The sequence below is a fragment of the Harmonia axyridis genome, chromosome 3 (genome assembly GCF_914767665.1).
Source record: "Harmonia axyridis chromosome 3, icHarAxyr1.1, whole genome shotgun sequence".
NCBI lineage: Eukaryota > Metazoa > Arthropoda > Insecta > Coleoptera > Coccinellidae > Harmonia > Harmonia axyridis.
The window spans coordinates 4,378,369-4,399,751 of record NC_059503.1 but is presented as its reverse complement, the minus strand read 5'-3'; the positions used below and the strand labels follow the sequence as shown (position 1 = coordinate 4,399,751).

Below are 21,383 nucleotides of genomic sequence, written 5' to 3'. Positions count from 1 at the left end.
CTCAAGATGGCGACCGATTCAATAGCTGTCAAGTGATTTATTCTCAGTTTGGTTTGGCAATTCATCATGAATAGACTCACGTCTGAACAACGCTTGCAAATAGTGCGATTTCTATTTCGAAAATAATGGTTCTGTGCGTAATACGTATCGCGCACTACGTCCATTTCATTTTGTTTAGCGATGAAGCGCACTTCTGGTTGAATGGCTTCGTTAACAAACAAAACTGCCGCATTTGGAGTTAAGCTAATCAACAAGTGTATGTCGAAACACCGTTACATCCAGAAAAACTGACTGTTTGGTGCGCTTTATGGGCTGGTGGAATCATTGGTTCGTACTTCTTCAAAAACGATGATGGTCAGAACGTTACAGTCAATGGTGCTCGGTATATACTATAGAGCCATGATTACTAACTTTTCCATTCCTGAATTGAACAACCATGATGTCCAGGAGCTGTGATTCCAACAAGACGGCGCAACATGTCACACAGCTCGTGCCACAATCGATTTATTGAAAGACACGTTTGGTGACCTCCTAATTTCACGTTTTGGACCTGTGAATTGGCCTCCAAAATCTTGTGATTTAACACCGCTAGACTACTTTCTGTGGGGCTATGTAAAGTCATCGGTCTATGCGGATAAGCCACAAACCCTTGACCATTTGGAAGACAACATTCGCCGTGTTATTGCCGATATACGGCCACAAATGTTGGAAAAAGTCATCGAAAATTGGACGTCCATATTGGACTATATCCGAGCCAGCCGTGGCGGTCATATGCCAGAAATCATATTTAAAATGTTATGCCACAAGATTATCTTGCGGATAAATAAAATTCATGTCAATCGAATAATCCATTTTGTTGTATTGCAATTTAAAGTTCTATAGCTCTAAAAAAAACACCCTTTATAACAGGGATGAATTGCAGTAATAAAACCTGCAAAAAAAAACATAAAGGTTCTAAACTTTCACAGAAACCTAGGATAGAAAAGGACGAAAAAAATTCAATCACTTACACCCTCCTAAAACCAAACCATCCCATACACCTGCCTCAATAAAATCAACCCCTAAACAAAATAGACACCAAAACACGGCGATAACCGAAACCTACCCCTCTCAAAACCCCTTCAGAACCCCCCACCCCTCCCTCTGATGATTTCGCGGACGTAGTAGGCCATAAAACGGAACCCCGTTACGATATAAAATAAATCCACTCGGGTTAAAAACGCCGATTCCCCCTAACGTACACCCCCCACCCCCCCAAACAATGTCCGTCCGTTTTTTCAATTAGTCGAAATGAAAAAGCAGAAGCGGCCGAGTTGAACCGGAAAAATAAATAGAGAAAACACATTGTTTACACTGCGCCGTGCAAACACTCGTCAGCGGGAGGATCCACGGTAGCGGAAAAAGAATATATGGGGATACATTACGCGAGCGCTCGTATTTGCATTCGCAGGATTCGGAAATTCTGAGCTCCGGGGACTGCCGCCTCTATTCTCGGGGCCATAAATATGTTAACGGGGTTATTTTTCATCATATGTCTCGTGACTTTCTGGCCGAAGGGAGGGAGATTCTCCACTTATTCGAGGGTGCGTCGATCCGGGTTTGATTGATCGCGGTCTGAAATTGTATTCCGATTGGCGCACTTTTGAACTGAGCGGAATATTATAATGAGAATATTCGGCGAATTATAATATTCCCTATTGGTCTCAAAATTTATAATATTCCCTATTGATTTCCAGTGACTCTTTCATGCCTGAATTACATTTTGAATCGAAACGCAATTGAAAATATTCATGGACTGATTTATTGTGGAATATGACAATAACTCTACTTATAATATTCCAGAGAAAGCTTGTTCTTAATATTTATCCTAAAATTCATGAAGATTATGGTATCTTTTTTCCTTTAGTACAGTTTCACAAATATGTCTTCCAACAAACCAAACAAATAGATAAACATTTCAACTGAATTTATAATATTCCTCTACTTTGGTGGGAGTCAATTAATGACAAATATATCTTTATATACTCCTCACCTTACACTTCATAAGCCAAGTCCATTGATATGAATAGGAGCTCACAAAATTTATAATATTCCAGATGGGACTCGATGTTCGCTGCTCTTAAAACTACTTAGATGATGATGGGATATAGCTTTGGCTTTCTCTTATTCACTTTCCCATCCAATTGTATCTTTCTTAACCAGAGTTTTATTATTAAATTCTTGAATATCCGAATAAATAATTTATCTTTTAAAACCAAACAAATTGATATGATACGAATTTTTGACAAACGATAATAACTATTCATGGACACTGATAGACTATTAGGTATTATCCAATTATAATATTCTGGTCCAAAATGTCATATTCTTGATAAAATCTAGAAAACATGAAAAGGGTGGTTGTTGCCTTTTATTCTCACTTTTTTGAAGGCTTATCCATTGTGATAGTTTGATTAAACCGAATTTTTTTTTCAGACTGAAATTGCCAAGAGACTGAATGGTATTATAGCCCAAATTCTGCCATTTTTATCCCAAGATCACCAGCAACAAGTAGCTACAGCCGTGGAAAGGGCGAAGCAAGTCACAATGTCAGAACTTAACGCAATCATAGGAGTAAGTACAACATTTTCCAACCTCAAAGATCGACCTCCAAGTGAACTTTCAAATAATTAGCTCTAAACAATCCGATCGACAGTTCTTATGAAATGCATTGTATTATTCATTGGATCAGAAGGATTTTTTATTATTCCCGACGAACGCTCGAAAGGAATCAGATATTTGCCTAACAAATCAGAAGTGCTCACTAAAATGGCTGTCATAAAATGACGAGCAAATATAAAACACATTGCACAATAGCACTTCGTGTTGTTTACAATAGAAGTTTGTTTCTCGCCCTTGTTTGCTTTATTTACACATTGACCTAACCTATATTCGAAGCGAGTTTGTGCAAATATTCGTACAAATCGTATACAAAGGATTTCCTGTTTGATCTAACAACAATGTTCTGATTTCATCGGGTTTTTTTTCTTGTACGTTTCCAATAATACAATGTATATCTTGATTAAGATGGATACTGACGTAGGTGTTAGGGAGAATGGGTATATTACTTTTTTTCTTAAAGCAGAGTATCGATACAGAGATCAACTGATTATTCCTAATATTGATATGAGAAGACGAGTTTTATATCGTCCAGAATTGATTGTCAATCATCTTATAGAGTATATACGCAATAATGAGGACGCAGAAGAGTCTATAGAACGTATATATAATAGGTGTATATATCATTTCGACTGGTTTTTCTTTCTCTCTTACTGAGGTATGAGGAAGAAGAAGAAGCAATGAACCCCAGTGTGAATGCTTAGTATTCCAACCGCCTCCAATTCCTACCCCCACCCCTTTCCGACATAAATATACAAATACGCGAAACAAGGTTGACAAATTGACGTTCACAGGCACTCAGCATCCCGCGGAATGATGAATTGGGCCAATTCGAAACGTATCGACAGAGCAGAAAACACTCCTGGTTATTGATGGGGTGCCGAGACGGTGACAATCCGGGGGGTGAGGGGGTGGAAAGGATAATTAAATCCGGAAACACGCGTCCGTACATTCGGGTGCGTGTTCGGAAACGTAAATAAGTCAATAGATCCCCGATTCGATTCGCTATCATAACATCCGATGTATCCGGCGAATGTAAATATGCGAAATATGCTACCCTCGCATGAGGGGGCGCCACCCTCGCGTTTTAGGGGTGGCCCACGTGGGTCGGTTTCGTGTTTTGGTTTTGTTGGTTTCGATTGTGATCTCTGGAGTTTCGGTCGGTGGGAATTTGTTCCTCCAAATTTTTTTTTAGAAATTGAACCAATAATTTGAGGTCTTCGCAAAGGGTGGGGCAGATGATGGTCTTATTTGAATTGCATTCCTCTCAGCAGTTCTGACAAAATTTCAGCTAAGAAGGTGATTCACCATCTTCATAAATTTTGTTTTTTTATTGATTTCAAAATTGCAGATTCGATCGAACTGAAAATATACATTCAGATGTAGACTGACAATTTGAAGCCTTGTGCAGAATTTTATATCGATCTCTTAATCAGAACCACAGAAAATTGAAGACGAATATCTAAAAAGCAGTACCCCATATTTTTTTGACCATAAAACTGACTCAGTTGAGATTTTGAGTGATTATATAAAATGAAAATATCAAGTTCCGTGAAGATTTTGAAGCTCATCATGCATTCAAAACCATTGAAAATTCGACACTAATAACGAATAAGAAATATCCAACATTTCTGGTATAATGATAGTACATCTGATAAAGTTGAAATTGTACGTGCATATTCAGAACAATCATTCCAATCGTTATGCGGAATTTCATATGGATAGCATCATCAGAGCCACAGAAAATTTAAGAAAAATATAAAAGAAATACTCAATATTTTTATAATTACGAATCTGATTGGGTTGAGATTCTGCATGTATATATAGAATAATCATGTCAAGCTCCGTGCAAAAATTTCGCTGAACATTTCATCAAGACCATAGAAAATTGAAGAATTGAATACCAAAAAAAATTAGGAAAGGATTGACGTGAAGTCAGGAGCTTTCGAGCCCTTTATGCGCCCTTGAAAATCACATACACCTATATAGAGCCTGTGGTTTTCAAGGGTGCTGAAGACACATGAAAGACTTGCGCTCAAAATCTCTCGACTTCACTTCAGTGCTCTTCCCTTGATTTATTTTCAATTGCTCTAAAAGTGGGGCAGCCCAAGTAAATCGTCAAATATTCACTAGGCAAAAAATCGTAAACATAAGTTTCCGGGTTCACATCAGAGCGCTCTGCAAATGGGAATTCTCGCTTCAATCCCTTCCCGAGTGGATGTACGTTATTCTATGGTCGGGAAGGCAGGGATCGAGGGATTCCTGTGGGACCCCGCTCGACGCTGCTGAAATAATGAAAATTCGGAAGAGCCACAAAGAAAGACGACGTGATGTACGTATCTGGATTGGAATTTGCTCCTTTCTCCTTTTTTTTAATGGTTGTGTTGGGATTGTTGCAGGGATACGATGAATCTGATATCGCTAGAAACAAACACGGCAAATTTCACACAATGGTTTGTTATTTTCGATAATTATTCAATAAACAAAAGCATTCAACCCTTTTCTGATCCGAAGATGGAACGGTGAAGTCAATAGGCCAACTCGAAAGCCACAAGGCTAGTTCAATTTGAGATTAAAGTTGAAATTTTGAGAAATTCTTCATTCCGAAACTAATTAAGCATGTACTATATTATTCAGTACAAAAAATCTTTACAGGTTTGAGATTTCATGATCCTGCTAGTCAATTTCAGTATATGAATTTTTCTAAATTTGAGTACTTGATTTTCTGCCTGAAACATTTTTAGATCGATATCACGAGAATGGAGAATCAATGCGGTAATACAACAGATTTTTGTACCAAATTTCATGAAAATATCTTTTATAATTTCCTCAAAAAGCGCTGCACTTCAGACGGACGAATTTTTTTCATTTTGATTTCTGGATTATACATTCCAAAACTCGTGCTGTAATATATCCTTAGAGGTTGATTTTCCTCTTCGAATTATTCCGCAAGTAATAATTGAAGAAAATGATAAACCAACTTCGGCTGAAAACTCTCTACAAGATGCGCAGAATAAAGATAGCAGTTTGAAAAAATCACTGAAGTGTTTCCAGATCGAATATAGAGACGATAATATGACATAAGGAGAGCAAAATAATAGTAGTCATTAAGAAATGATAAGAAAAGAACTAAAATTGACAAGATGATGAAATAACGCCCGGAATTACTATAATTCAGAAATAATATTGGCCCAAGGTGGCCACCCTGAGGCACTCCACCCACTACGCGTCAACCCACCTAATAATTCAATCCCTAAACGCCCGATCACTCCAACGCCCTCAATTCAGCTCCAATCGATCTAACGGCAACGAAACGCAGAGCAGAGAGGTGGGTAGCTCGTCGCGTGGAAACCAAAAAAAAAAAAAGAAGCATCGCCCGATTTTTAATCGAGCCAGAGCCACGACCCGTCCGTCTGAGCACAAAAGAGACTGCCAGATGATGCCGCCATAAAAAGTGCCAACCAGCGGGACCATCATAATCCAATTAGCATTCAACGTGAGTGACGCGTCGTTGGAGTGAACTTTTTAAATTAAAAGTCCCCCCGGCTACTAACTGGGACATGAGGGTGGGGGGTATACGCCCCGTGCCCCGCTTGCACCATCAGACTCTGCTCTACGGTCCGACATTGCACATTAATGGGATTGTTGTTTCTATCGTCTGCCTGTATTGATCATCGGGGTGGGGATAGTCGAAGTTATCAAATTAGATCTTTGGATAGTTTCTCTCAGTTACAATCTCTGGAGGAATCCCTTAAAAATGAGGACAGCACTGATGTGAATTCGGGAGCTTTCGGGTGCTCATTCATTCATGCGTCAATTGCACCCTGGGTGACCACACAACTGTATATAATATACAATGAATATTAGAACTTGCGCTTCCCAGAATACTGATGGCATAACCTTGCCAGCTGACTGTTGTGTTTTTCCCCGCTTTGGATTCGGTTCATAGTGTGCAGTCCACTCAGCTGACTGTCGATTGGAGTCCGGAGTGAAATGATGGAGCCATGTTTCATCCATTGTCACATATCGACGCAAAAATTCAGGTTTATTGCACTTACACAGCTTCAAACACTGCTCAGAATCATTAACAACGTGTTAATAATGTATAAATATTAGTGAATAATATGATGTACACGTTCAGATGATATCTTCACGATGTCTGCTATCTCGATCAACTTCACTTTACGGTCATTCAAAATTATTTTGTGAATTTTTTTTATTTTTTCGTCGGTGACAGCCTCTTTTGGGCGTCCACTGCGTTCGCCATCTTCGGTGCTCCTTTCACCACGTTCAAACTTAGCATACCAATCAATGATGGTTTATTTTCTTGGTGCAGACTCCGGAAACTCTTCATCAAGCCAAAATTTGGTTTCAACTGTATTTTTTCTCATCAAAAGCAATATTTTATCAGCATACGAAGTTTTTTTTACAAATAGATTGTTCCTTTGTCAATACAATGGTGTACTCTTCAATTATCTACTATGAATAGTTTGGAAAATATGATTTTTTCCGCGAAGGTCCAAATTTTCACATTTTCAAACCGCCATAAATTATGCTATACAGTAAAGGATGCCGCATCAACTCTCTCCGTCAAAGTTTCCCTGTCAGGCTATTTTATCAAGGACCACTTGATAAAATAGAACCGTTTCTTGTTCTTGCTTCAAGAACTTTTAGTCCAAGTAGGCATTGAATATTCTAACAATTATATTATTATATCAAATTTCTCACTTCAAACCTGCCTTTGTCAAATTATTTTTAATGCGTTATTTAGATGTTGAATGCATGTTATTCCAAATATTCCGTTGATTCCTAAACGAACCTTTGGTCGCGGCCAACTTCTTTTTCTCAGCAGACCGTTAAGCCAAAAGAAACACCTAATCATCTTCAAAAATGCCCTTATCAGAATTATTATGAACATGTCCATTCATTCGAAAAAACTCCTTTCTCAGCTTATCCGAGATTTATCGTTATATCGTGTAACGAAATACCCCATTACAAATCATATTTCTCAATAACTACTTCCTTCGATCGTAAACAGTGGCGACTCGTCGCTCTCAAACGAAAGACGAGAAAATGGCTCTTCTTTTTAGACTTTAGTTTTAATTTTAAGACAGTAGATGTACCTAACTATTTCAAAAATAGGTTTATCTACCAACACGGTATATCTGCTTATTTAGGGTACCTATATTTCTTAAATATTTGTATCAGAATATTCCTTTCAATATTCAATTTATATAAATCAAATAATTTGACAACTTTGTGTCTAATCCTTCACAATAATATATCTGTATGATATATTCAGTTTATTTTTGTCTTGGAATATATTCCAATTCTAAAAATGACAAATTTAATAATCAACCAAAAGAAAAATTCAAAATGACTAAAACTGTACAAATTGAGTAAACGGTTAATAAATTGAACAACTAAATTAACATAAAGACAGACGTACGTTTCGGAATTTTTGTATTTAATAATACAATTTTTCCTCCTCAGTGCCTTATAGTTCAACGGAATTATTAAATTTACAAACTTACCACGTGTATATCTACCTCAACAAAATTGCAAGTAAGAAACCACTGACTAAACGTAACGGTTGCTTTTGTGAGGATTCACAGAACAAGCCATTACTTAAGGTAGTCATAGATTTCTTCATTGTTATTCTTTTGAAATACATATACACATCGACATTTACAATTGAATAAACAATTTCAGAAATTCTAAATTTATCAATTGGTTGATACTGACTCTCTAATCAATAAATGATTAGAGAGTCAGTATCAACCAATTGATAAATTTAGAATTTCTGAAATTGTTTATTCAATTGTAAATGTCGATGTGTATATGTATTTCAAAAGAATAACAATGAAGAAATCTATGACTACCTTAAGTAATGGCTTGTTCTGTGAATCCTCACAAAAGCAACCGTTACGTTTAGTCAGTGGTTTCTTACTTGCAATTTTGTTGAGGTAGATATACACGTGGTAAGTTTGTAAATTTAATAATTCCGTTGAACTATAAGGCACTGAGGAGGAAAAATTGTATTATTAAATACAAAAATTCCGAAACGTACGTCTGTCTTTATGTTAATTTAGTTGTTCAATTTATTAACCGTTTACTCAATTTGTACAGTTTTAGTCATTTTGAATTTTTCTTTTGGTTGATTATTAAATTTGTCATTTTTAGAATTGGAATATATTCCAAGACAAAAATAAACTGAATATATCATACAGATATATTATTGTGAAGGATTAGACACAAAGTTGTCAAATTATTTGATTTATATTAAATATCCTTCATCAAGAAGACTCATTAAACTTTTATAATTCAATTTATAGTTCCAACATAACTGTCACTTTTTCTTCTAAAAAAACTAAAGGGTTTTCTAAAAGAATGATACAATTCAAAATGGTTATAATGGCAATATTACATGTTATTTTTCGACATTTCGTAGGTCTTTCATGTTCAGTAGGTTTTGCCATTCAATCATGGAAAATAACAAGCCTCAACAACGTTCAGAAATTGTTGAATTGTTTTAATCAGTAATTAATCGTGAATTGTGAGAAAAATTTGAGAAAAATTCTTAGACGACATTATTCAGTTGATTGACAAATGACATGAGATATGTCAAAAAATAAAACAGTGTTGCCATATTAAAAACTCAAATTGTATTCGCGATAAGAAGAGTTGAAACATTTATCAGCTAACTCATAATGCATATTGACGAGCCGCTACTGGTGCTTTGTGAACCGTAACGGAGATACGTTTATCTCTGCGTTATTTGCAACCATTTCACACGTCTTACGATAAAAGTGGTAGTATCATTGACGTGACATTGTGGTGACCGATAACTTATTTATCGCCTAGTGAGAAATATGAATATCTTCCGATTTCCTGATTTAGTATCAGCATGAATGGTTTGTTTGTATTATGTCGTGGACATTAAGCTCAAGATAAAACCATGTTTATATAACAAAGTAGTTCTCTGGAAGTTCCATTCAATACCGAAGCTACCGAAGCACTTACTTCATCATTTTGTTGTTACTGAAATTGTAGATGAACTGGTGAGGTTTTTATGGTTAGCAGAAAATTGCATACAACGTCATTTTTGATTATCAACAACAAAATTCGATCAGAAATGTATTCGCACCCTTGAAAGTTGTATAATTTAAGTTCTAAACAAAAATATTCAATTTGACAAATTTTTTTTTTTTAAAACACCGAGTATATTTGTCCCAATTTTTTTCTCGGAATCACCTTTCAACCATTGTTGTCGATGAAATAAAGCCTGCATAGCACATGTCAAGCCATTGCTCAGTTTGTACCATACAGTAATAAACATAGAGGGAGTATATGCGATTTAGACATGCCCCCAACATGGTTAGATTACGTTGTCGGATTGTGATATATTTTCAAATCCACAATTTTACTATATCGTTATGAATGTTTATTACATTGAATGAAATATATGTATTTGAGTGATTCCCGATTAAATATGCAAATTTAAATATTTGGAATTCGATATTTTTCCTAATTGTCGAATTTATAATGAGCAGAATATTTTATTATTTTCTGCATCGACCTGCTGAAATCCAAGGTTTGGCAACTTTTGCTCTCCTAGTGTCATCGGTTGTTTCACGTCGTTTGGCGCGCTTCAAGTTTGTTTTTTGAATTTTTGATATATTTAGGTATTTATTCCAATATATTATTAATATGAAACGTTGATTCACAATGGGACATAAGAAGTGCGTTCTTTGTGGAGAAACTCGCGAAGTGTGTGAAATATCTTATCACTGATATGTTTTCATTTTCGCGCGCTTCATGTCAAATTTGATAGTTCATGTGGGACAAAATTTGCTTACTGTAATTGACATATGCTCCCTCTATCTATGTTTAGTACTCGGAGGTTTATACAGTATTTCGTTATTACCCATTCTTCAAAAATTAGTTGACGACGTCTTCATAATAATAAATTTAATTTCACAAAATTGAGACGAAGGAATAAGAAAGAAAATTTCGATATATGTATTTATGAATGAAATTACTTCGATACATTAAATAAGAATATAGGTAGTAAAGGTAGTTAGTAGCTACACCCTATATCTCGAAAAGAAAAGCGTGCGCGGTACCATGTTTAAAAATTTTTTTTTTCTTAAAATGATTCGAGGAATTGAAAAATAATGATTATGCTTCTGATCTGATCTCAAAAAACATATATGTTTATATTGACATGACAGACAAGTTTTTTTACTCCGAAAAAAGTACCTCCCCGAGCGGGAATCGAACCCGCAACCCCCGAATCACTAGTCCGACGCTCTCAGCATCCAAGCTACCAAGGAATCATTTTTGTTCTTCAACTTAGAAACACCTTATATCTTTCAATAAAAATCACTATAGAAATCCACCCTCTCACTCTACTCCTTACCCGAACCCTAAAACCTCCTACCACCTCCAAGAAGATCATCCCACGGGACTCCCGGACTGGAAACACCCGGAAAATCCTCAATCCCCATCGCCCAGCATCCCATCTGGCCCTCCTCTACGCCTCCCAATACATCACTATCGATTGCAGCGCGAAATAAGATTTTTCCCCCAACATCTCCCAGCCGTCTTGGGGGAATAAAATTTCCCGGCTCCACTTAATTTCGCTGTCGGGAATTGCCGGGAACCTTTAGACGATAAAGTCGGGAGGTGATTGGAATGTTGATTAGGCGCAGGAGCTCACCCTGCGACCCAGAGAAAAGTATATTAATATTTTATGGGCTCCGAGCAGTGGCGTAGACGCGCTTCTAGACAGAAGACTGAGGCTCGGTCTTCTGATGAACTGAATTTGTCGTTTTTAGTAGCCTTCTCCTTCTTTTTAGTTAGTATCAACCTTCAAACGATACATGTCAAAATTTTACGGCAGTCCGACCATAAGTTTGTGAGATATTGCGTTGTCAGTGTAGCTACTTTAGTTATTTGAAAAAAGAAGGAAAAAAAAATATCAGTGCTGATAAAATATTGCTTTTTGATGGGACAAGAATACAGTTGAAGCAAAATCTTGGCTTGATGAAGAGTTTCCGGGGTCTGCACCAAGAAAATCAACCATCATTGATTGGTATGCTAAATTTAAACGTGGTGAAATGAGTACCGAAGACGGCGAATGCAGTAGACGCCCAAAAAAGGCTGTCAACGACGAAAAAATGACAAAAATTCACAAAATATTTTTGAATGACCGTAAAGTGAAGTTGATCGAGATAGCAGACATTGTGAATATATCATCTGAACGTGAACCTCATATAATTTACGAATATTTGAACATGAGAAAGCTGTGTGCAAAATGGGTGCCGCGCGAGCTCACAATCGATCAAAAGCAACTACGTGTTAATGATTCTGAGCAGTTTTTGAAGCTGTTTAAGTGCAATAAACCTGAATTTTCGCGTCGATATGAGACAATGGATGAAGCATGGCTCCATTATTTCACTCCAGAGTCCAATTGACAGTCAGCTGAGTGGACTGCACACGGTGAACCGAATCCAAAGCGAGGAAAATCACAACAGTCAGCTGGCAAGGTTATGGCATTAGTATTTTGGGATGCGCAAGGTATAATATTCATTGATTACCTCCAAAACGGCCAGACCATCCATATATATATATACATTATATAGCGTTATTGGATCGTTAAAAAACGGCCCCCTTCGAAAAAAAAGTGCTATTTCATCAAGACAATGCGCCGTGTCACAAATCGATGAAAACAATGGCAAAATTGCATGAATTGGGCTTCGAATTGCTTCTGCACCCACCGTATTCGCCAGATTTTGCCCCCAGCGATTTTTTTCTGGTCTCAGACCTCAAAAGAATGCTCGCTGGAAACAAATTTAGCGCCAATGAAGAAGTAATCGCCGGAACTGAGACCTATTTTCTAGACAAAACAAAAATGGTATCGAAAAGTTGAAAAATCGCTATAATCGCTGTATCGCCCTCGAAGGCAACTATGTTGAATGATGAAATGGAATTGAACTTTTACCATTTTGTAGCGAATTTCAACAATTGCAATGCGTTGTTGAAGCATGTATCGTTCCATTTTTGATAATGACACTATTTTCAGTTGTCAAAAGTCAAAAGATGAGGGGGTCTTATTGGAAAACCCATTACTTCAAGTAAATATGTTCTTCTCGACCTTGTTAGGAGAGCTGTGCCCCCTGGCAAGAACGCCACTGCCTCCAAGCCTTCTTACGTACCAGGAGAAGAGAGCAGCGGAAGGGGCAGCTCGTAAAGCGGGTGGAAGGGGGTGTTTTATCGAAGTTTTATGTGAATTTAGTTGTTTGGCTTTTTATGCCCTCGGCATGTCATACTTTGTAACACTTTGAGTATAAGTAACCGAATACATCAGCCATTCCTGGGGTGTAACCGTTTTATCACTTTTTTATTTCCGCAGTTTCCACCCTTTCCCGTTCCCTTTTTATGTGTGTACACGTTCCGAATGCTTTATGGGCGCGATACGGCGTGACTACCTTTAGCATGACGGTTCTGCGTGTTACTGTTAGATTATTCTGTGGTGCGGAGATCATACCGGGAATCCTAGATGGATGCAGGATGAAGCTGTATGCGAAATGAGGATTTTATTGCCCAAAAGTACACATAGAGCGTTTTCATGACTTACCACTTTCGGAACTTTGAGGGGTTTGAAGGCGAATTTTGCGTACCGCATATTTGACTTATACCCACTCTGACACTGGAGCATCCTTAGGGAAATACCCCCTTTCCCCAAAGATATTATTAGTTGTGAAGGGTGTTTTTTTTAGAGCTATAGAACTTTAAATTGCAATAAAACAACGATGGATTATTCGATTGACATGAATTTTATTTATCCGCAAGAAAATCTTGTGGCATTACATTTTAAATATTATTTTCGATGACTTTTTCCAACATTTGTGGCCGTATATCGGCAATAACACGGCGAATGTTGTCTTCCAAATGGTCAAGGGTTTGTGGCTTATCCGCATAGGCCAATGACTTTACATAGCCCCACAGAAAGTAGTCTAGTGGTATTAAATCACAAGATCTTGGAGTCACAGGTCCAAAACGTGAAATTAGGCGGTCACCAAACGTGTCTTTCAATAAATCGATTGTGGCACGAGCTGTGTGACATGTTGCGCCGTCTTGTTGGAACCACAGTTCCTGGACATCATAGTTGTTTAATTCAGGAATGAAAAAGTTAGTAATCATGGCTCTATATCGATCACCATTGACTGTAACGTTCTGGCCATCATCGTTTCTGAAGAAGTACGGACCAATGATTCCACCAGCCCATAAAGCGCACCAAACAGTCAGTTTTTCTGGATGTAACGGTGTTTCGAAATACACTTGAGGATTAGCTCCACTCCAAATGCGGCAGTTTTGTTTGTTGACGTAGCCATTCAACCTGAAGTGCGCTTCATCACTAAACAAAATAAAATGGACGTAGTGCGCGATACGTATTCCGCACAGAACCATTATTTTCGAAATAAAATTGCACTATTTGCAAGCGTTGTTCCGGCGTGAGTCTATTCATGATGAATTGCCAAACCAAACTGAGAATAAATCACTTGACAGCTGTTAAATCGGTCGCCATCTTGAACATTAATGCCAACTTAAAGATATATACCTCGAAAAAAAAACACCCGTCAATTGCCGTCATTTTTGCTTTGATCACCCTTTCGTACAATAAGTTCGTCACAGTTTCCAATAGGACGGTACTACGTGCCATACTAATCAAATATTTCCATCCTTCCCGGAATTTTCCTGCAGCCGGTCATGTCTCCGCGTCGCCAACAATCTCGAGCAATTGTCCCTGAATTCCCGCTTCCGCTCCCAGAGCCCGACGTCCCTCTCTAATGGACGCGTCGCAGACGCTGATTGTTCCGCCCCGGAGAGCGTCGCTCCGTAAAGTGGGATGTTTTTGTGTGTCGCTATCTCTTTTACGAGCCGTGAGGAACGATGCTCGCGACTCGTGTAGATCCGACGACTGTAGTAGAGCGCGGCGCTTTTTCCACGTCCCTCGGGAATTGATGAGCCTTGAGGTCCTCGGCTCTCAACTTTCATCGGCTATCTTGCAGTCATTAGCAGGATATAATTGGGGGGGAGCGATCTTTTTCTACGCGTTTTGGTCCTTCGCATCGGATAGAGGATGATACTGAGATTGGTGGTGATTTTGGAATTGAGGCGGGGGGCTGTACATGTTTGATTTTATTATTATTATTATAATAACGTGATACAGAGTTAAGGCTTAGCCTGTAAACTCTAAAATATGTTGAAATAAGTAATGTTGTCACAAATTACAAGATTACAAAAATATTGAAAAAAAAATTATAAGAAGAAAGGGATGAAAACAAAATTCGTGCTATTGAATGAAAAATAGATCACAAAAAAAAAAAAGAATTCAATTTCACAAACACAGTGCATTCTGTGAGGCCCACAAGTCAAGTTTGTTCTTGAAACTGTTCACACTAGGCGCAAGTCTATAAATTTATGAATGGCTATTGTACCAACCATCAGTATGAACGATACTTCATAATATACAGGGTGTTCCTAAATTGGGGGCACCAAGAAAAATGAGAGATTCCTTGGATAATTAAAAAAAAAAACAGTTCTATATCCATGGACCTGCAAACGCTTTGTTTTTGAAATACAGCGAGTTTCTTTTAGTCCTAATTTTTTTGTGATTATTAAACCTATTCTTCGAATCTTTATTAATCTTCGTTACAGAATGGATAAATAAGTAAAAATTGATAATATTCCAGAGGCTGCAACTTCTCCTGGACGTAAGCTACGCCCTTGAAATCTCAGTATGTTTTAAATGGCAACTTGATGTTTGAAAAACGTTTAGAAAATTGAAAAAAATTAAAATTTCCTTCATGGAAGTATTGTATCATTTTATTGGTTGATTCAACTATGTAGATCACGAAAATGCTTGCAGTTAGGCGATCAGTACATCATTTCAGAAATTACACTTAAAAATCTGAAATTTTCGAGAAAAAAATTGATAATATTCCTGAGGTTGCAACTTCTCCAGGACGTGAGCTACGCCCTTGAAACCCCAGTATGTTTTAGATCGGAACTTGATGTTTGAAAAACGTTTTTATTTGAGAGGTCTGTGACGAATAATTCAGGAGAAAAGTTGTCGAAATAACTACAAGAACTCCTTCACAACAATAGCACATGAAGTATCCAATAAAACAACATAACCACAAAGACGTTGACACGAGTAGCTACATAAGACGTCGTCCTAAACTCCAATAAAACTTTCAAATCATCTCCTCAGTCTTAGTCACTCATTCGAACCAACTTACATTCTCCTAACTAAAATCGGTAATTCTCGTCATCATTCGACTAAATGACTCCCTACATGAGTCTACGCCATCTCATTCAGACAGGTATAATCTCGCGGAGGAGGCAACACAACTGGCAGGGGTAATATGGAAAACACGGTATCGAATTAATTAGTCGGCCGGTTACGGTTTGACAGGCTCGGGACGGCTCGGCGAGATGTAATTTAAATCCCAACCTAAGTAATTTGTGATTAATACGTGCGCCTTCAGATTTATATTTAATTGGCGGCGTTGCTCATCTACCCAAGGCGCTCTCGTTAATTATCCGCTTGTAATGATTAGAAAGACGACCGGCCGACAGATGGCAGATGACTCTTTCCGATACTCTGTGACCCGTCGCCCGATGTTACAAAGGTGATGACTCTCTTGTCGGTCTTGCGTATTCAGAGGTGAATTGTCTTCAAGAATAAGGTTAATAAAGGATGATGATGGGGATGTGTTTAGGTTATTTTTCCATTGAAGAATCGATTAGATTTTTCTTCTTCTTCTTTCTCTTGTTTATAAGATATACGGCCGGTTTCTGAAAGACCAATTAAACTAAAACTAACTTAATAGCTTTCAATTTTATGATTTAGCGTCATTTGAGTTGCTGAAAGTAACGTTAACTCCTTCTGCCAGTTGACACAGTGATCAAATATTACACTTAAATTGTACGTCAAGCGTCATTTTGGGTTTTTGAAACGCATTTTAATTTTTCTTTTCAAGTTAAAGGCTCCAGATAGATTAGTTAATTCTAAACTATACAACATTTCAGAAACCCAAATGGATTGACATTGACATCGCTGTTGAGTTGAATGTTGTATTAGTTGAACAAAGATTTGAGGATCTTTCAGAAACCGGGGGTTATTATTGTCCATACTTGACTGCCTTTCAAGATTGTTTATTTGTTCAGTCTTAGTTGTGAAGCTGATGACCAGCTTTCATACCATGTTTTAGCTGGTCTGCCAGGAGGTCTTTTGGTGATGGGTTTTTGGTATTTAGCCCATTTTGTCTATCTGCTCTCGCTCATCCTGATCTCTACAACATTGTCTCCTCTTTTTGTCAAAATGCACCACATCCTGTATCTGGAGTTCTTGTCTTATGGTCTCGCTCCTAATTTGATCTTGTTGTGAACTCAGGATCTTCATTTCAGTTTATTTTGGTTTTCGCAGTTTCTGCTCTGTTTCTACAGCAAATGGCAGTACAGGCCTCACCACTGTCTCAAATTTTCTGATTTTACTCTCAGTGGTCATATAGCCTTTCCTTTTCCACTTTTTGCCAACAATATTGCACATAAGTAAATATCCCAATAGATTGTTTTATGTGGACCACCACCTTGAAATTTGAGATGCAAAAATTCGTCTTCAGCTTTTCTAGAGTGTGTATCAATAAAAATTGACCCACAGTCCATGTGACGAGTGGCGCCGTCCTCCTAAAACCACTTGTCTTCGAGAACAATACCCTCCCATTGAGACACAAAGAACCGGATCATCCTTCTTACAATTCAACACGCCGAAATCCCGAACAGACCTTTTCTTCTCCGGAGCCAGAGGAGAAAACAAACCAGAACACAAGCGGAATACACGTCCCATCCATCCATTAGCGAGGGAAATAACTCCAGGAAACGCTCCGAGACCCAAATCCGCAATCGAAGGCCCACACATCTCCATTCGCCTTTCGCGCGTCTTCTGAATTCCAACACCCTCTCGACTTACGTTGCCCGAACGTGAATTGGGAAAGAAATGGCGTGGAAAGCATCGGGATCGGTGTTGCCAGATGGATTATTTAGTGAAAAGGGCAGAACACCGAATAAATAATATAAAAGAAGTAAGAATAGAATCGAAAGAAGTTGAAAACTGAAGACATAAGTAACTGTTTTCCAAAGCTAATAATTTCAAGTAGGGATTCACGGCTTGGCTTGATATTTGAGCTACTTGGCTCAAGCTTGACTTGAAATCAAGTCAAGTAATAGTTTTTCAATGCCAAGTGAAGTATTTATTTATTAAGTAATCGACTTTACTACTTCACTTGAACTTGAGAGTTGATTTCAACTCAAGCTACTTGGCTATAGCTTTGCCAAGACGTTTGCATATCATCCCAAGCCGTGATTCCCTAATTTCAAGAGATATGTAACACTTCACTCAATAAAAAGTTACTCTCAAGAATTATGTCCTTCGCATTACCTTTCAAGTAAATAAATTCGTCTCTGCATTCGAAATAGGCTCCTACCTTGGCAATCACTTGCAGCCGAATTTTAAATGAAAAAAAAAATAATAATAATGAGTCTGTAGATCCTCTGCTAAAACCTAAGGAACGGCAACACCGATTCCAACCCCGTTTCGACTTATGTTACTTGTCCGACGTGAATCCGAAGGAATGGGGAGGGTGAAGAGAGAACATTGAGATTCAGGTGGCAGCGTTCCATATCAGGTCTGATGCCCCAACCCCCACCCCTTCTGTTTGACTGGATTAAGGAACAACGTGCTACATTGGGTCGGCTCAGGTGCTGGCAGAATTCTAATTTCCAAGCGCCGTTTGTATCCTTTGAACTTGCCGAATATATCACAGGGGGGGGGGTTTCCAGCACTATCAAGCCACAAATCTTGGTTGATCTGATTTTTTTGGTACTGATAGACCATATAATACTAACTGCAACTTAGGTTGTGTGGAATTATTTGAGGGATAGAAACTTGAATTAGAAGGCAAATTGGTCGTGCTCAATCATGTTTTTCCTGTCTGGATCACCTTCAAAGAAGCTGGTTTTGTTGGATACTGTTCTAGCCGAGAAAGGGTTTCACAAGGAAGATGTCATATCGCCAAAATGTGATTCATGATTTCTTTCCTGATTCTCTTGATCGATAATCTGATCCATCGATTTCCAAATACTGGAATAGACGTTGAAAGTGAAAATGAGGGATGCTACCGCCGAGGCTACCACAGCATAGCTTCAAGAAGTTCTGATCATTTTGCAACGGCTGATCGTTACGAAGGTCGACAAGGTGTAGGCCGAAAACAGATGTTTTGGCTGAGAAACATACGAGCCTGGACAGACATTCGAAATGCAGGTCAACTTTTTCATATGACAGAAGATCGAGAAGCCTTTGCTATGATGATCGCCAACGTCGGATAACTCTGATATGGCACATAAAGAAGAAGAAGAATCGTTAAGAAAATCTTTATTTTGAAATAACCTTCAAGGGCTTCTTCATCTGCTGGTTCTCTATCGAGAATAGTCGACCAAAACACGCTGATGAAGGCAATAAATCACTCAATAAAGCTTCTTGGAAAAAAGCCCCAACAACTAATTTCCACGCTGCGAACACCCATCACGTAAGAGTCGTAAAACCCCGAAGAAAACCCAAACGCTCCTGAAATAAATCTGCCAATCTGTCAGCCGCTAAAATTGAGTAATAAATTCCTCGTATCAATATCTCCTCCTCAGGAACCCTTTCCAGAATCTCCCAAAATTCATCTTAATAACGACGCGCGACCTAACCTCATCAAGCTGGACGTTAAGAGCAACCCCGCATTTTCCAGTTAATTAAATATCAACCCCCGAAAAACGTAATTATAAGGAAATCCATCAGCGCCCCTTTTCAACCCCCTCCCTAAGCGAAACAGGAAAAAAAGGGGGCGGAAAAGACGCTAAAGAAATCAATTTGCAGGCTCTCTCTCGCCAGCAGTGCGAAATTTAAATAATGGCAACCTCAGAGAGTCAAACAAGTGGAGGGGGGTTTGGAGGGTCGAAGATGCGCCTCCAGGTCCTAGGGGGGTGGAAATATAACTTCTTGTCACGTGTCGCGGATCCATTCTGCTCAATTTAAAGTTCGACTCGTGTTTACACTACATTTGCAGCCCGGCCGAGGGTTTTTTCCCTTCCACAGCGTTGCACAGCCCGGGGAGGGTAGGGGATTGGACAAATTACGGCTCTTAAGGGTGACTCGCCGACCCGCTGAGTGCTTGCTTGGGGGAGAGAGTTTGCCCCGGAGCTTTGGGAGAGGCTACGTTATTGGAATACGGGAAAAAAGTTTTCGGGACGGCACTTAGGTTTTCCAGGTCTCGCGGGCTGCTTTGTAATTCACGCCTAGGGAATTATATTTACGTACGGTGGGTTGATTTGGCAACGTGGCATTTTTTTTTAATAGGCGGAATTTGGCGGGATATTTTCAGAAATATACAAACATTTTCAATGAAGAGCATAGAAATTGATCAATTATTGTAATAACCTAAATATATTATAATCAATAATTAAAAAAAAGAAACAAAGAAGTTTTATCTACAACACTATCACCTGAGTGCCATATTCATATTATCTATTCTGAAACTGTTCCCCGATTGAAGGTTGATAGACTGTTGAATGGGACTGCCTAAGTATTAGGGAAACAACTCAAATTGGTCCTTCGGATAAAGTCAAATATAGCAAAAAAGGATTGACGAATTATTCAGAGGATTGTGACAAGCACTGATGAGAAGTCAAAAGCTTTGGTCTGATTGTTCGAATTCGTTAACTTGATTCAAATGAACCTCCAAGTCTTGAAAATATAGTATTATGTGATTCTATAATCTCACTTCTTCATTTTTTCTAACAATTTTATTTAAATTTTTTAAAGATGTATGTGTCTGAAATCAACCCAAAACAAATCAAACTGAGATTTTGTTCTCCGAAAAATATTCTATGATTTAGAGAGTTATCAGATGAGTAAAACTTAATAATTTTTCTCTTATGTAGAAACTTCATAACTTACTTTATCGATGAATAAAATTTTTCTAATTCACTGATTTTTTTCCCAAAAAATTCATAGTTCGTCACTTTGAAAACTGAAAGATTTTTCAATTGTGTCTCAATTATTTCAAGAATTTCAGAATATTTTCATTATCATGGCATTACCAATTTTTTTGGAAACACTACTTCAACCCAATTGTCACTTATCGCTTTTCAGCTGGTAGTACTTCCATTCATTGATAATAATTTTCTTTTCCTTATTTTCTAATTGAAATATACGAAAACGTATGAATTGTTTTTTTGAAAGACTCTAAATAGAGTGTAGGTATGTATTTTTTCATCAGAATGTGAACATTTCAGAAATTTTGATATTCATCATATAATTCAGATACGATTGGAAAACCTTTCGATTTTGTAAGTGATATGAAAGGAAAACTATAAATTTTTTTGTTGAAAAAATGATGGATTTCATCTTAAAATGTCATACGAAGGTTTCATCCAAAATTTGAACCAATCGATCAAGAGATTTCCGCACAGAATCAAAATAAATTTGCACTGAGGAACCTAGTGAGTAGGGAATCACGCCTTGGCCTGATATTCAAGCTACTTGTCGTGATATTCTTGCTTGAGCTTGACTTGAAATCAACTCAAGTTCAAGTCAAGTAGTAGTATTT

General features: G+C 37.9%; 1 protein-coding gene across 3 annotated transcripts in view; it reads left to right on the top strand.

Moving 5' to 3' along the window:
- LOC123675874 (transducin-like enhancer protein 3-B) overlaps positions 1–21,383 on the top strand; it is a 170,369-nt gene that overhangs the window by 82,802 nt on the left and 66,184 nt on the right. For all 3 annotated transcript variants that reach the window (XM_045611416.1, XM_045611414.1, XM_045611415.1), the window contains exon 5: positions 2,476–2,613. In XM_045611416.1, the coding sequence (XP_045467372.1) occupies positions 2,476–2,613 (138 nt within the window). The remainder of the gene's footprint in view (positions 1–2,475; positions 2,614–21,383) is intronic.